This window comes from Microtus oregoni, unplaced genomic scaffold (genome assembly GCF_018167655.1).
Source record: "Microtus oregoni isolate MIOR12 unplaced genomic scaffold, Mior012 000071F_ref0000514, whole genome shotgun sequence".
NCBI classification, from domain to species: domain Eukaryota; kingdom Metazoa; phylum Chordata; class Mammalia; order Rodentia; family Cricetidae; genus Microtus; species Microtus oregoni.
Genome location: NW_024543978.1, coordinates 5,018,046 through 5,034,133, shown reverse-complemented (window position 1 = coordinate 5,034,133; position 16,088 = coordinate 5,018,046). Strand labels below are relative to the sequence as shown.

The window sequence follows — 16,088 nt, the reverse complement described above, 5'->3', positions numbered from 1 at the left end:
GCTTTGTGGGAATGCCTGGGCACGGTTAGCAGGGTTCTGGTACCCAAGTCCTAGCAGAGCCCGAGTTCAGCTGGGACCTGCTGTCAGGCTGTTGGCAGCCCCCAACTTCTCTGGCCTTAGCTGCTGACCTGCAGAATTGGGGGAAGGCTGTCCATCCTGCTGGCTCATGTCCTTCCTCAGGATCCAGATGGGAGAACTGGAAAGTAGCTCTACTCCGCATTGTATTAGGGTGACAAATGACTCGGGTGACCACGTTCTGACTCTCCTAATGAAATATTTTCTTTCTCAGTGATGTTACAGCCTTTCGACTATGATCCCAATGAGAAAAGTAAACACAAGTTTATGGTTCAGTCTATGTTCGCGCCACCCGACACTTCTGATATGGAGGCGGTAGTAAGTACGAAAGCTTCTTCTCTTCTGCAGTCTGCTAGGCAGGCGTGGCGGGTGCATGCCTTTCCACTCTTGACGGGGAGTGTGCTGCTAGGGAGGTGTGCACTCTGCTCCCTGGATGGCTTCCCCAACTTTGACGAGTAGCTTTAACATTTCCATGGCTGTTCTTTTCTGACTTGATGAACTGAACTTGCTGCAATTCTCTGCTCCCATGGACCCTTCCTCCCTCTCTCCTGCACTGCAGGGGAGTGCTTCCCCGTTGCTAGGATGTTTCTGACCTGTCTCCAGCCCCTCAAACCCAGAAGGATGTGCTTGTGTTGAATACTAAACGTTTAGCCTCCTTCCCACTGACATTCATCTGTATTGCATGCTCTTTTTGCTTGTTTTCTGGTCCACACAGTTCTTCGGGGTCTTTGCTGAGGACTGAACTCTGATCTTGAGCTCACTAAGCAGTTGCTCTGTCTCTGAGCTACAACCACAGCCTGCTTCACACTACAGCCTGATCCACACCACAGCCTGCTTCACACCCACAGCCTGCTCCACACCAACAGCCTGCTTCACACCACAACCTGTTCCATACCAACAGCCTGCTTCACACCACAACCTGTTCCATACCAACAGCCTGCTTCACACCACAACCTGTTCCACACCCACAGCCTGCTTCACACCACAACCTGCTTCACACCACAGCTTGCTTCATACCTACAGCCTAATTCACACCACAGCTTGCTTCACAACCACAGCCTGCTCCACAACACAGCCAGCTCCATACCTACAGCCTGCTCCATACCACAGCCTGATTCACATCACAGCCTGTTCCATATCTACAGCCTAATTCACACCACAGCCTGCTTCACACCACAGCCTGCTCCACACGCACAGCCTGCTTCACACTCACAGCCTGCTCTAGTCCATAGCCTGCTTCACACCACAGCCTGCTCACATCACAGCCTGCTCCATACCCACAGCCTGCTCCACACTACAGCATGCTCCACATCACAGCCTGATTCACACCCACAGCCTGCTCCACACCAACAGCCTGCTTCACACCACAGCCTGCTCCATACCACAGCCTGCTCCACACCATAGCCTGCTCCATACCACAGTCTGCTCCATACCCGCAGCCTGCTTCACACCCGGAGCCTGCTTCACACCACAGCCTGCTTCACACCCATAGCCTGCTCCACACCCACAGCCTGCTTCACACCACAGCCTGCTCTATTCCATAGCCTGCTCCACACCCACAGCCTGCTTCACACCACAGCCTGCTCCACACCTACAGCCTGTTCCACACCACAGCCTGCTCTATTCCATAGCCTGCTCCACACCCACAGCCTGCTTCACACCAAGGCCTGCTCCAGACCCAGTTTGCTCCATACCCACAGCCTGCTCCACACCACAGCCTGCTCCACACCACAGCCTGCTTCACACCCACAGCCTGCTCCACACCACAGCCTGCTCCATACCACAGCCTGTTCCATACCAACAGCCTGCTTCACACCACAGCCTTATCCACACCCACAGCCTGCTTCACACCACAGCCTTATCCACACCCACAGCCTGCTCCACACCACAGCCTGCTCCACACCACAGCCTTATCCACACCCACAGCCTGCTCCACACCAACAGCCTGCTTCACACCACAGCCTGCTCCATACCACAGCCTGCTCCACACCACAGCCTGCTCCATACCACAGTCTGCTCCATACCCGCAACCTGCTTCACACCCGGAGCCTGCTTCACACCACAGCCTGCTTCACACCCATAGCCTGCTCCACACCCACAGCCTGCTTCACACCAAGGCCTGCTCCAGACCCAGTTTGCTCCATACCCACAGCCTGCTCCACACCACAGCCTGCTTCACACCCACAGCCTGCTCCACACCACAGCCTGCTCCATACCACAGCCTGTTCCATACCAACAGCCTGCTTCACACCACAGCCTTATCCACACCCACAGCCTGCTTCACACCACAGCCTTATCCACACCCACAGCCTGCTCCACACCACAGCCTTATCCACACCCACAGCCTGCTCCACACCAACAGCCTGCTTCACACCACAGCCTGCTCCATACCACAGCCTGTTCCATACCAACAGCCTGCTTCACACCACAGCCTTATCCACACCCACAGCCTGCTCCACACCCACAGCCTGCTCCACACCACAGCCTGCTCCATATCCACAGCCTGCTCCACACCCAGAGCCTGCTCCACACCCACAGCCTGCTTCACACCACAGCCTGCTCTACATCCATAGCCTGCTTCACACTACAGTCTGCTTCACACCACAGCCTTATCCACACCACAGCCTGATTCACACCACAGCCTGCTTCACACCACAGCCTGCTCTGTACCACAGCCTGCTTCACACCCCCAGCCTGCTTTATACCCACAGCCTGTTCCATACCCACAGCCTGCTCCACATCCAGAGCCTGCTCCATACCACAGCCTGCTTCACACCCCCAGCCTGCTTCACACCCCCAGCCTGTTCCATACCCACAGCCTGCTCCACATCCAGAGCCTGCTCCATACCACAGCCTGCTTCACACCACAGCCTGCTCCACACCCACAGTCTGCTTCACACCACAGCCTGCTCCATACCCATAGCCTGCTCCTCACCATATTCTCTAATTGCCTTCCTTTTCATCCCTTCTTCCCCCACACGAGTACATGTTTAACAATGCCTCTAGTTTTGGTAAAATTAGGATGCCTTTGTTTTTTTATAAATAAACAGTATTTTATAGTATTCACTTTTCTGGAAGAAGAGAGATTAGGATGTCAATTCTCCCAAAGGTGGTGCTGCCTGTGGACATCTGCAGCACAGCAGGCAGTGGTCCTCAGGATCTGGCCAGCCCAGAGACGGCGAGGGTGGCAGGGATGTTCTGTGTCAAGCTTGTCTCTTGCCCATGTCAACCATGTAGCCTTTACTTTGGGCTTGGGAAAGCAGAACTAGCTGCCTTCATTGGTGCGTACCTTGGGGGCAGAAAGGGAAGGTTAAGTCAAGTATTGAGCTGGAATGAGACCTTGTCATAAGACTGACCCTGGAGACATTTCTCTGCCCTTTCATTTCCTGACTTGTGTTGTGTTAATCTGTGTGATGAAGGGAGCACATGACAGGCACGGAAGGTGGATGTCTGCAGGCTGTGCTTTTGGTCTGGCTTCCGCTGTGGTGTAGCTGAAAGGGCGGGGGCTTGGCCGTCTTGATCTCTGGTGGAGCCCTGCCTCTACTAATGCTTTGGTCTGTCTTGGACAGGTTTTCTTGATTCTTCTTGAGGTTTTAGCCACCTGTGAATTGGGAATAAAAATACAGGGTTTTGAGGAGAATATGCCCATGTCTGACTTGTCACCTGAGTAACTAGGGGCCAGGCACTGCAGGTTGACAAAGGGGCCTTCTACTTGTCAGTGGGTTGGTTTTATAACTGTTTGAAGTGTTTGGGCAGCACATTTTGTAGGACGCTGTGGGCTTCCCCTCCTGAGTGGAGGCTGAATGGATGGAGGTGACTGCCAGTTCTCCCACAGCAGGCCCAGCTGCTAGGAGAGCTGTGTTGCTTTTGAGCTGACAGTGTGGAGCAGACAGAGCCGTACCTGATCACCTTTGCTTCCATGTACTGTCTGTGCTAGCTGCCTGTAGGGGGGAGGAGCCCTATAGAGCACAGGCGCTCTTTACTGACGTAGTGCTGTGCGCAGTGGACAGTGAGCTGGGGTTGTTGGTAGTCTAAAGAGGGTAACTCCCCTCCAGTGCTCTCTGAGCACTCAGAGTGCCCGTTGAATATTTCAGCAGAGGACCTTAGGGTTCAGGTCATTCAGCTTGGAGGGAGAGTCTTAAATCTCAGATCATCATCATTAAATTCAGATTCAAATTTGGGGACAAGAGTGGCTGTACTTAGGTGATGCCACTGCTTGCAGGCTCTCTTGCTCTTGGTGCAGTTGGATGAGTTGGCGCAGGTGCTATGGAGTCTGTCTTCCCTGTAGTTTGTAGGCAGTTCTTGGAGACTACTTGAGCGTCCTGTTGTCACCAGCATTAAGAACCCAGAGCTGGCCCTTGCATGATCCTGTCTGCCTCACACATGGGCACACATATGCACAGAGCAACCTGTGTGTGTTGGTGTCTTCCTGGGTGCTCGGTGCTCCCAGGTGTCCTGTGAGTGTCAGTGTGTTGTCCTGTTGGCTGCTTCTGCCATAGTTAGGGTGGCTGCGCTCTGGTGCCAGACAGAGCGATTGCCTAGCTGCTGTGTGGTTGGGAGGGTGAGGGTGGGTGCCTCTCTTCTTGGCTGTCACCTTGCTGCTTTACTGACCTGTCCTTCTTAACCCTTCCTCCACATCTGAAAGGAGATATTAGTGAGGGGCATATGCTTCACTGGTGGGTGAGGTCACTTGGGCAGGGCCATTCTGATGCAGCCACAGTAGTGAAATGGCTATGTGGTGGATGTGCCCCACTGGTGGTTGGCAGGGTGGGCTAAACCCTCATCCTACAGCTCTCTAGGGAGTGTATGCCCTGCCATGTAGATTCCAGTTCCTTAAGGAGAGCTTGGTTGCCTTTGGGGAGGATGGGCACTTCCCAGGCCTGTGCTGTCTGTGAAGTAGCAATGGGCAAGCTTGGGCAGGCTCTAAGGAGCAGCGAGCCTGCAGGGTTTGCAAAGCGTGATAAATATTCAGGAGAGCTAGTGCATTTAATCTTGTCATGTTAAAAATATTGAAATCTCAGCAGACTTAAGTTCTTTATTTGATATACATCAGGGCTTTCTCATTAAGAGTATTTTTCTGAAATTGTCAGTTATAGGAGGAGAATTATTCTTCCAGCAGCTTGATAATACCCTGATTATTAAATTTAAATTGTTTTAGTGGAAGGAGGCAAAACCGGAAGACCTTATGGATTCAAAACTTAGATGTGTGTTTGAATTGCCAGCAGAAAACGCTAAACCAGTAAGTACGTCTCTAGTTCCCAGTAATCGAATGTTGCAAGCTGGTGCTTCTGTGCATGCCATCGCCTGTGAGACAGAGATCCAAGCTGGCAAATTATTTTCCTTCCTCTAACGTATGAAGGAAAAAATAAGCTGAAGTCAACAGATCGACCGCGTTATACGGTCAGCCTTGGGAAAGACTTGTGGAGAACGGCCACCCAAGAGCAACCTGTTGGCTCCTGAGGTCATGAGTTCTAGGGAGCCTTTGCTTGGCAAAGTGGGGAGACCAACATGGAATAATTTGCTCTTTCTCATGGTGCTTAGACAGGTGGTGAAGTCCCCGAGTGTCCTTGTCAGTGCGCTCCCTCGGCTTCTGCTCCCCACTGACTACTTCAGTGCCAGGTCGGCCCTAAGATGAGATTCTCTTGGCTTCAGTGCTGGTGGCTTTTGCATCCTGTGCTCTGTGGGATATCCAGCATTGAGCACCCACTTCTTAGACACTAGCAGTACCCCCACGTTTTCATGGTGGTTGTTGTGTGCCGCCCACTGCCCCATTGTGAGACCCTGTGTCCCATACTTCCCTGTCTGCCCTGTCTTTCCCTGTGCTGACTTCATCTGGGCCCTCACTGGAACAGTAGAAGACAGGTGGCATCTTAAATACTGATGTGCACTTCCTTCAAACCGGCCAGAGAAGTTAAAATTGTGTTAAAAAGTAAAAGCCTTGCATGGTTTGCAGACCCCTGCCAGTGATGGAGGAGCTGGGAAGGGGAAGTGCTCTGCTGTGATTGGTCAGCACTGCCTGTTTTCTTCTGCTCTGCCATCAGCTACTGTCACCCTGATCCTTCTAGTGGAGAAAGAACAGCATCCTGTTCTGGGAAAGTTAACACAGAAGCAGGGAGATGAGGATGCTGACCCCAGCCCTGTGATGAGTGGGGCTCAGGCCTGGGCTCTCCCTTCTGTGGGAAGTGAAGGGAGTTGGAGCTAGATGCCTGATTTTCAGATTGTTACACAGACCCCCAGGCTACCATTCTGAGTACTCCTAGCCCTGCTTCCACTGGCCAGCTCATCCTCCAAGAGGGTACCATGACCTGTTTTATGCAGGGGTACACAGGAGCATGTGACCTCCCCAGACAGAGGCATGGCTGACTCAGAGCTGGCTGGTCCTCATCCACTCTCTGGATCCCCCGCATCCCACCTCCACCCCCACCCCCAGAGGCCTGGGAGGCTCAGCTCTCCTGCAGAGGTAATTTGCAGCTGATAATTCCTGAGCTTGCACAATTGCAGTATGCTAATTTTTGCATGGCAGGAATTTGATAGTGCAATGTGCACAGCCCTTTTCTCCTCCTTGAAGGGTTAGCCTCAGCCCAACTTCATTATTTGCCCTTATTCATAATTTCTAGGGCCCGGTAGCTTTAGATTATCAAGATATTAGATAAAGTGATGCATTTAAAAAATAAATGTGACATTTTACCGTGTGGATGGAACGCTGCCTCATGTACTGTGTACTGAGAACTGCTTTGCATAAAATCCTTTCTTACATAGTTGGTGACCCTTGGGCTTTCATTTATTTCTGAACAGCATGATGTAGAAATAAATAAAATTATACCTACAAGTGCATCCAAGACAGAAGCACCGGCGGCTGCTAAGTCCCTGCCGTCGTCCCTTGATGACACCGAAGTGAAGAAGGTGATGGAGGAGTGCAGGCGGTTGCAGGGGGAGGTGCAGAGGCTGCGGGAGGAGGGCCGACAACTCAAGGTAAGGCCCTTGCTGCCCTCGTGGGTGAGTGGTGCTTGCTTTCTCTCCCCAGGGGGTTCCTGAAAGGGTGTTTGAACCACACCTGCTAAATGGGTTTTCACTTGAGGAACCAAACCCAGCCCCGCTCCCATTGGTCTGTCTGGCCCTGCTGCAGCCTGTCCCTCAGGTGACCTTACTTGGAGGCCATCTCCTGCTCGTCCTGTCCTGTTCTGATGTGGGCACAGGAGTCTTAGGAAGTCTTAAGTGCGCCCCGGCAGTGGGAGCTTCTCAGGCTGCTCTTGTGCTGAGAAGAAAGCACAGTACTGGCCCAGTAGGGAGGTGGAGGCACAAAGGAGAAACCAGGGCTGCAGCTTGGGGCACCTGGCTAGGCATTGGGGAGGCCAGAGCAGGCTCGGCCTAGCAGCTCACTTTGCTGCCCACACGGTTTTCATAGTCTTGTCCACTCCAGGCCCATTTCTCAGGCCTGTTTGTTGACCGTCTCTGACTGACTGTGGCTCAAACCCTGTGGATCTGTCTGTCTTGGATGTGGATAGACCTGAACATCTGATTATAGGAGCTTTTGTTACAGCTTAAACTTTGAGGCCTATTTGTTCTTAATCTTGATGATGCCAGCCAAGCATGTAATAGGTTTCCCCTCTTTGCTGGCTGTGGCGGCAGATGCACATAACGCACTCGTAAGCCGACTCCCCTGCATCCCGGCTCTGAGGCAGATGTCGGAGGATGGCAGTGTAGAAGTGGCCTCAGCATCTTCCTTTGCAGAAGCTTCTCTGTCAGTGAGACTCTCCTCAGAAATAGAGTTCTGCACCATTTACGGTGATCTATAGGTTGGGTTAGCTTCAATGTAAACCCAATAAAATAAATGCTGGGTTTTGCTGTGCCCATTTTTTGTAAAGTTAATCGAACGCTGCAGCTCATCCATCACTGTGCTGTGGCGCTGGCCTTGCCCTGAGCACAGTATCTCTAAAATAATACCAGAGCCATCTTGACGGGGTATGCTTTATCCTGCCACACATGGCTTCTTGTTTAGTGAGATCTGTGTGCCAGGCCTTGCAGGCTCAGCTATGAGCAGGCTGCCCTGGGGAGCTCCCTGTTAGTGGGGCTGAGGGAGCGATCAGACAGTGATGGTTACAGCCCATGTCCTTAGTGGGACCATAGAGAGCTGCAGATCATGGGAAGACTGCCCTTGGTACTTGGCAGATAAGAAGGAAGCTGAGGAAAAGGGTGGAGAGTGTCAGCTCTATGCGAGACCTCAGAATGGAGTAGCCTGCCCCTGCCCCTGCCCCCCTGCCCCTGCGCAGTAGTGGGACTTGGGAGGGGACTGGAGGAACCTACAGATTCTTCAGGCGAGGGGTAGAAATCAGATACACATCTTTTCTTACCTAACCTGGGGGTGTGGTGGGTGTGGCCTGGTGACTCTCTTTGGAAGCGAGAGAAGGAAGCCATGAGTTAGTTAGAAGGTATTTGTGCTGGGCAAATGAAGGTTTTCTTTTCACCAACTGTGGCAGCGGTCGCACATAGTATGTGTTTCAAATTCGAAGGGTTATTAGATTCAGCAGTCTACCTAGGTCTCTCGCCAGGCTTATGCAGGTTCCCACTGAATAGTTGGCTGTGGTTTGTGTCTTGGGAAGTACCTGGAATTTCAGGCAGAGATGAGTTGATTGGACAAACTTGTAGGTTCAGGACAGGACCAGAGGTCAGATCTGGAGGTAGGCAGAGAAGAGGCCAAAACATGGCCAAAGAGCCTGTGCTGCAACCCCAGCTCCCACCAAGAGCTTTTCTTGTAGTTCACAGAAAGCTGAGGGTGCACTCCAACTTGGTGTTAGGAGTGATCCAGCGGCTCTGGTAGGAGGAACACTGAGGGGCCTAGCAACGGCTTCTCTGTAGGCTTCCGTGTGCCTTTGCGTTGTGGCTGGATCATGTCTGCCAAGCCATGATCTGCTTTTGAAATATGCACTTATCCCCCTAGGAAGAAGACGGGCTTCGGGTGAGGAAGGCGCTGCAGAGCAACAGCCCCATGGCAGCTCTGGCTGCCCCCGGCAAGGAGGATGGCCTCAGCGCTCGGCTGCTGGCTCTGGTGGTCTTGTTCTTCATTGTTGGCGTCATTATAGGGAAGATTGCCTTGTAGAGGCCGCATGCGAAGGAGGGCAGATTGGATTGATGGATCTACTGCATCATGGGATCTAAATTTATCATAACCATGCGTAAAAAGAAATTAATGTATGATGACATCTCACAGGTCTTGCCTTTAAATACCCCTCCCCATGCACACACAAATGCGCACACAAATATAGCATAATATAATGATCTTTTAGGAAGTTAAAAATGTATAGTAAATGGACGGGGGAAGAACGGTCTGTTACTGAGGGACGCCGTGATTTCCACAGTGGCTTATTGTAGCTGTCACATTAAACTCGGGTAGGCCTTGGCACATGTTCCTAGTCACCTCTCTTAAAGCAGAAGCTCTTTCTCACATGTTGGAGCTGGCCTGTAGGAGCAGGAGTCCTGTGAGGTGGGGTGTGCTGTCCCCTCCACAGCCACCTCGTGCTGCCTAGTCTCACCCAGGTGGCTTCCCCAGGCCTGCTGTTCTGTCCAAGTCATCGGCTCCTCAGGCATGCAGAGCTACAGAAGCCAAAACACCTTGCATGGTGGCCACATCTTGTGTACTTGTAGGTCATGAGTGAGAGACACGAGTCTCTGTGTTCTGCTCTCTTAAAGGGACCAAACTCAGTCTGTTGGTTCGTGTAGTGACACTGAGCTGTTACCAGAGATGTGTGCTGCACATCTGGCTTACTCAGTGTGTTCCATCTCGTGTGTTCCACTCTGCTGTCGCCGAGTGCAGGCAGTGCTGCGGCCTGCACCTCACCTGTGCTGGGAATACCATGGAGTACCAAACCAGTGAGGGCGTTGCCGCTGGTGGCACCGTGGCTCCTGGTCTCTGGAGGTCCAAGGGATGGGGAGAGTCTGAGTCAGGAGACAGCTGCCAGGAAGTGTTTTGTTGTGGATCAGTAGCAACTGTCCCGAAGAGGAACACTCTTTGTAGTGACAGTCAGCTCTGGGTTACCCAGTCTCTAGATTGTTCTCTCCTCACTCTCCGCTACGGCTCATCCTTCTAGAACATAGGCCAGGTCTGACCTGCCCGTCTCAGGATGAATGAGTCAGGCTGCCCGAGGGTGCAGGGCGTGGAGCTGGGGAGGAGAGCGCCTCAGCAAATCCATCTGCTGGTAATGAAGAGTCTGGACTGTGAATTAATTTCATGCCCTAAAAGACCAATCCAGTTCTGCTCAACTCTATGTAGCATCTTAAAAGAAGAAATTAAAATAAAGTCCCAAATTAAGAGTTCTTTTGTCATTTTGTCACATTTGCTGTGTGTGGGATTATTATTATTAATCATCGTTAGCGTGCCATGGAAGGTTGATTTTAAAATGAGCTCTATCAGTGGGAAGCACATGTTTAATGATTTGACTATACACACATCTGTGTACACACACGCACACACACATACACACACACTACTATTTTATTATTATATTTTTAGTTGGCTTCAGCTAACAGTACAGAAAATAAAACTCCTGCTGTCTCAGGCCCGCTGTCCTTTCTCTTCTGTGACCTTGGCCCTTCAGTGACAGGCTTGGGTCTGACAGAACAAGGCCGTCTAAAGGAAGACTGGCCTGGACTGTACATGACTGGCCAGCTGGCACTTTGAGATGGTGAAATGGGGGTCTGGGTGGCCGGAGTATGTAGCTTCCTCTCTCTGAGTGACCCCAGGTGTTCTCAAGAAATGCTCAGGAGCTGTGATCATCCCACTCACCAGTGCATTTCTGTGTACCTGAGAAAGGGGGGGTTGAACCGAGAGGTCGGCCCTTCCTGGCTTTGAGAGCAGAGTAACTCAGGGCCTCCACCAGTACCTGATGGGGTCATCTAGCTCTGTGACACCAGAGCCAAGGTTTGCAAGTGTTCTTACAGGACGGCCATGTGTGCTAGAAAAAAACCTTCAGAGGCACAGCCAGATGTCGAGATTAAAGCTGGTCTGGAAGCTGCCACGGTGGGGCCTTGGAAGGTGATTGTTTGCGTGCTGTGAGAGTGTGTTTAGCTGGCCGGAGATTGTGGGCACTCTTGCTGCAGGGGCGGCAACAAGTCTCAAGATGCACGGATGTCCGTCCTTTCTGCAGCCCTTGGAAGCCTTTCCTTGGAGAGACGAGGACTGTCTGGGCATGGTAGTTCGTGGGGCCTGACTGAGGAGAGGATGGAAACTAGGCAGCACAGTAATTCTCCAGATCAACCCATCAGTAAAGAACGTGCTGGAAGAGAGAGGTGTCTGATGAGAGAGTGCTTTTACATTTGGAGCCCTGAAGAGAGGCGTGCACATTTGGGATGCCTTTTTTGAAATTTTCAGAGAAAAAAAAGCAAAAAAAAATTGAGTAAGGCAAAAAGGAGGTGAACGTGGCTCTCTCCAGAGAGCAGAGTCAGATGTTTTGGACGGTGTAAAGCTGAGACCCTGTGGGATGGCAGTCGTGAAGCAGCCTGGGCAGGCCTGGTGGGTGTCCTGGCTTTGGGAACACGAGTCACAGTGCTCACAGAGGGACTCAGTAGCAGAGTCCCATCAATTACTATTGATTGGATTTCTAAGTTGATAATTTCAGCTTGGAATGATACAGAGCACCTCTTAAAGACAGCAGGCACTATTATCTGTCGGGGTGAGGCTCTGGCTTTCATTTTTTTCTCCTCCTGCTTTGCATGTTTTCCCTCTCTGGTCTTTTAAACTGCTGGCACCAGCAGTAATAAATACTGATAAAATCAAAATTGATTTTTACCAGTGGACAGTTTATGCCTAGAGAGACGGCTTATACCTACATAACACAGCAAGGGGAATGAAGAACCTCCAGTGAGCCGTGAAAACCGAACCGCTTTCAAACAAATCCTAGGAACAGCATTGCCGTGTGAAGATAGCAGTGCCCAGCCTGCAGGCTGTGTTGAGTCAGACAGAACCGAATGGAGTGAGAGCTCCGAGCTAAATGGCCCTTCAGATTAATTTGAAAACAAACCCTGTTTTCAAATTACATGTGCACGTGTATGTTTGTGTGTGGCATATGTGCTGTGTGTAGTAGCTTGACAGTTCCCAAATGGTGCCTCTTATTTTTTGTACACAAATCTTGGTGTTTTCAAACTCAGAGTCCATGCCAAAATGCAGTGTCATTTGGCATTTCCAGTTCCTCAGAATAACTGGCCCAAGTGCAGATTACTGGTTACGGTTTGCAAAATTCTTGTAAGGGAGAGACCTGAACACAGAGAGAGCTGGTTCTGTGACTTAGGTCATCCTGTATACCGGAGTGACATTCTGCTTTCCAGACCTTCTTCAGTATAAGAGGCCAGTGTTCCTTTGCTTGCAGTGATAGCCATGTCTCCTTTGGAGCCTGTCCACTGTGACGGGAGGGATGAGTAAAACTTTGCGTAACAGGAAGGCAACAGCCTCATCCTAATTACACTTGGCCGTGTTTGATGTTACTGAGAGGGAATGCTTTTCAGAGCCAACCAGAAATGCAATTGTGTAGATGGATGGGTGCCGTTTGCAGCACAGCGAGGCCCTGCCATCACTCTCTGAGAACGCAAAGGGCAGCGCTGAGATCATGGCCCACCGGCTCCCTCAGGGTTCCTTGGCCTGATTGGATGTGGAGAAGGCCTTTCCCCTCCCCAGATGGAGCCTCCTGTGATAGGAACCTTTGTCAACGCCATGCTGGCTGCAGAGCACCTCCATAGAACCTCATGCCAGGCTCCGTCCTACACACAGGGATGCGAAAGCTCAGTGCATTAAGCTGGGCAACCTTTTGGTTTAGAGCTAAATGAGTCCCAGCCTGTGTGTGCAGCCTGCATGTACTTGCTAAGACACTGCTTGCTGGAGATGTGGGGATCAGGAAGGGTTCAAGGAGGAGAGAGGTATTTGCTGCCCTGTACCTCGGCTCACCAGCACTGTCTTGTCTGTCACTTTTACCCAGCCAGTGTTTCCAGGCTGAGCTGGGAGAGCCAGGGCTCTGGCATGGCCCGAGCACACCCCACATTTTGGATACATGTGGCTGTTTCCGCTTCTCTCACTGCCCGTGTGCCTGGGGAATAACTGGGAGCTTTAGAAAGAAAATTACCACTGTGTCTCGGTGAGGTAAGGTTGCTTTATCTGGAGGCTCCTTATAACTTGTAAATTAAATGTGAATGAGAGAAGTTCATTAAAATTGGCATTATAGAAGTGGCCTATTGAGGTTTGAAAGCAGCTGAGATCGTGTCTGGGCTCTCTCTGAACCTGTGGAGAAATACATGAGCCAGTGACAGGCAACAGTTACAGGAGCGTCGGGTGCATCGCTGCCCTCTGCCCGGCTCCCAGCCACCTGATGGCCACTGCATGCTCAGAACTTGAGGATCAGCCACCGGGAGTATTGACTATTTGGGGTGCCTGAGGGAACCGAACCCCTAAGGAAGGGGGTGAGAGCCATTTCCACAGCAGCATGCTGGTAGTTGTCAGCCCAGTTCATTTATCCCCTTACAGAGGTACACGTGAACAACCTTAGAGGTACAGCACACACCAGCATCTGAGTATTATGTTAGGAGATCTGGGGAAGGTGGAGGAAAGGTGGTTTCGATGAATGTAATAATTCCCTTAGATTTTTTTTCTTTCCTTAATGGGATTAATTTATTAGAATATATGTGCATTCGCTCTTCAGAAGAGGAAGGAAGGAAAACTAGCAACAGAAACATAGCCATTATCCAACTTGCCGTAGATATTTGCAGTTATGACACCTTGGAATGTTGCCACGGTGTGGGTTACACTGATGAAAAGATGTCAGTGGGAAGAAGCACAGCTGTGGGGCACCAGGGGCTGCCGCCGCACAAATGCTGATGTTTATTCTGAACCGGGAAGCATTGATCCTGTAACAATGCCCTATTACAGTTGCTGTATTGCAGCGAGGGGCTGATGCGGGTTTAATCATCTCGCTAATGGATGTGGGTGTAGGATGGATGCTCTGCCTTGCATTCCCGCTTGCATTCCACCTGCATCCTGATGAGCCCCAGGAGCTGGCAGGGCCATTGCACAGTGGAGCTGCAGCCACAGTTCTGTTTCCCTGATGCTCAAAAGCCACGTCTGGCCAAAATAAAACAGATTACGCGTTACTTTCCACCTCCCTCCAGAAAGCACCGTCTATGGGAGACAAATCAGATCTTTTAACACAATCCCATTAAGGCTCCGTGCTAACAAGAATGCAGAGCTTCCATGACGTACAAAGATGATGAATTAGCACGCACGCTCCACACATCGACTCGCCATTTCCCCCTTTAACACAACAAGGCTCCATCTTTTTTATGGACGGGTTGCCTGCATTCCCATTTCTTTGCTTTTTAGAAGTAAACTAAATTCGGCTGCTAGCCCTTTAGTGCGGCATTTATTTAAGAGAAAAAAAAAAGCCTTCCCATCGAGTCTGAGATGGCGTCAAAGGTCAGAATTTATTGTCTGTGATGCTGAAACCATGTGCACAAAACTGTCTTCTGTTCACGACCCATCTGGCAGATGTTTCTAAAGCGCTCTCTCTATTTTCCACACTGGATGAAGTGCTGAGGAAGGAATCTGTAGGAGTCATTTGGCATGTGTATCACTGGTAAGCGGCCTACGTGTGGTGATCTGCGCTCTTATGTAGAAAAATGCAAGATGCAACGGGCTTATTTTTGTGGCTAACGTACCTTTTGTTGTTCTGTTTTGTTTGTTTTGTTTTAATAAAATATATGAACTGCTGGCATTTGGAACTTCCTATAACAAACACAAGCTAATGTTCCTGTCACCGCCCCCTCCCCATCTGAGAACAGTCTCAGCAATGCATGCCATTCCCATCCGGCCTAACATCCTTTCTCATCTCAAAGATCTCTGCAGCCGTGACTGTGTTCACTCCGACCTCGGTGTACGTCAACATTTTAGGGACTGCGTATGTCAAGAGACATTTTAGAATGCCGTTGTTTTCATAATCTCTCCTCTATGCATTTAAGGTGTATTTCCTGTTCTGATGCGGAACTCATTTACAGAATCGAAGCAGAAAAGGACTTCTTCTCCATGCACTTTGGTTATCTGATGTGTGATAAATCCATGGTTTTATGGCTGACTTTACGTTTCCCAGAGGGAAGGAGGCGTATTTCTGCAGTGTCCATACTGAAAGAGCCCTGCACAGCGAGTTCTCACCTGTTCTGTGTCGGTCTGATGAGACCCGTCCTGCCGGGGTAGAAACTTTCATATGAGCTGTCTCCATACAATGTTCAATAAATTCTCTGCTCTGAATATATTTAAAGGATGCTTCCGTGTAAAATCATTGTGAGTGGAGGGCTTGAGAGTGTTCGGTGTGCTGCGGAGAAGACACCAAGAACCGTCGCATTCTGTGCTTCTTATGGGAAGGAAATTGGATTAAATGAAAATCATGGGTCTTTGTACCAGAAGCCAGATTTAAAGATGATTTAGATCAATGTCCTCATTTTGCCACTGAGGAACTTTCCAGGAGCAGAGGTGTGGGGGTGGGGGCTCCGCATGGGGACCTCTGCGGTTCCCGTTGGGGGAGGCAGGTGTTGCTGACTTGCAGAGGGAGAGCCCATCCTGCCAGTGTAGATGATCTGGCCTCTATGTCCTAAGCCCGTTGGACAGTTCCCTGTCTCACAGTGTTATGTGAAAGCCTTCACCAAGACTGTTTCAACCTCTTGGGAGAGTAGCACAGGTCCTACCAGACCAGAAGACACAGTGCCAAGGCAGTTCACCTGCCCCCTCCCCCTGGAAACAGGCTGAAGTTTTCCGCCTGCCCTGCCATGGAGCTGGCCTCTTGGAAATGTATCTTGGAGACCTTTTTGGGTCAGCATACACAGCATTACTGTCATTACTCGGTACTTTCCCTCAGTCTAGTGCTCCCAGAACTCAGCCAGCTGAGGTATCGTCAAGCAGTTTCTGCCCTTGCCACCGTATCCAGCTGTGCAAACAGGCCCTGATGTCATGGGATCAACCCCTAGAAGGTAAAAATGGGCACGGGACA

At 50.8% G+C, this 16,088-nt stretch overlaps 1 protein-coding gene across 1 annotated transcript in view; it reads left to right on the top strand.

The window, feature by feature from the left end:
• Positions 1–15,362, top strand: part of Vapb (VAMP associated protein B and C) — a 43,152-nt gene extending 27,790 nt beyond the window's left edge. Inside the window, exons 3-6 of the mRNA XM_041641716.1 lie at positions 290–393; positions 5,234–5,314; positions 6,871–7,047; positions 9,014–15,362. Coding sequence (XP_041497650.1) covers positions 290–393; positions 5,234–5,314; positions 6,871–7,047; positions 9,014–9,172 — 521 coding nt within the window. The 3' untranslated portion in view covers positions 9,173–15,362. The remainder of the gene's footprint in view (positions 1–289; positions 394–5,233; positions 5,315–6,870; positions 7,048–9,013) is intronic.
• Positions 15,363–16,088: the final 726 nt, after the last annotated feature.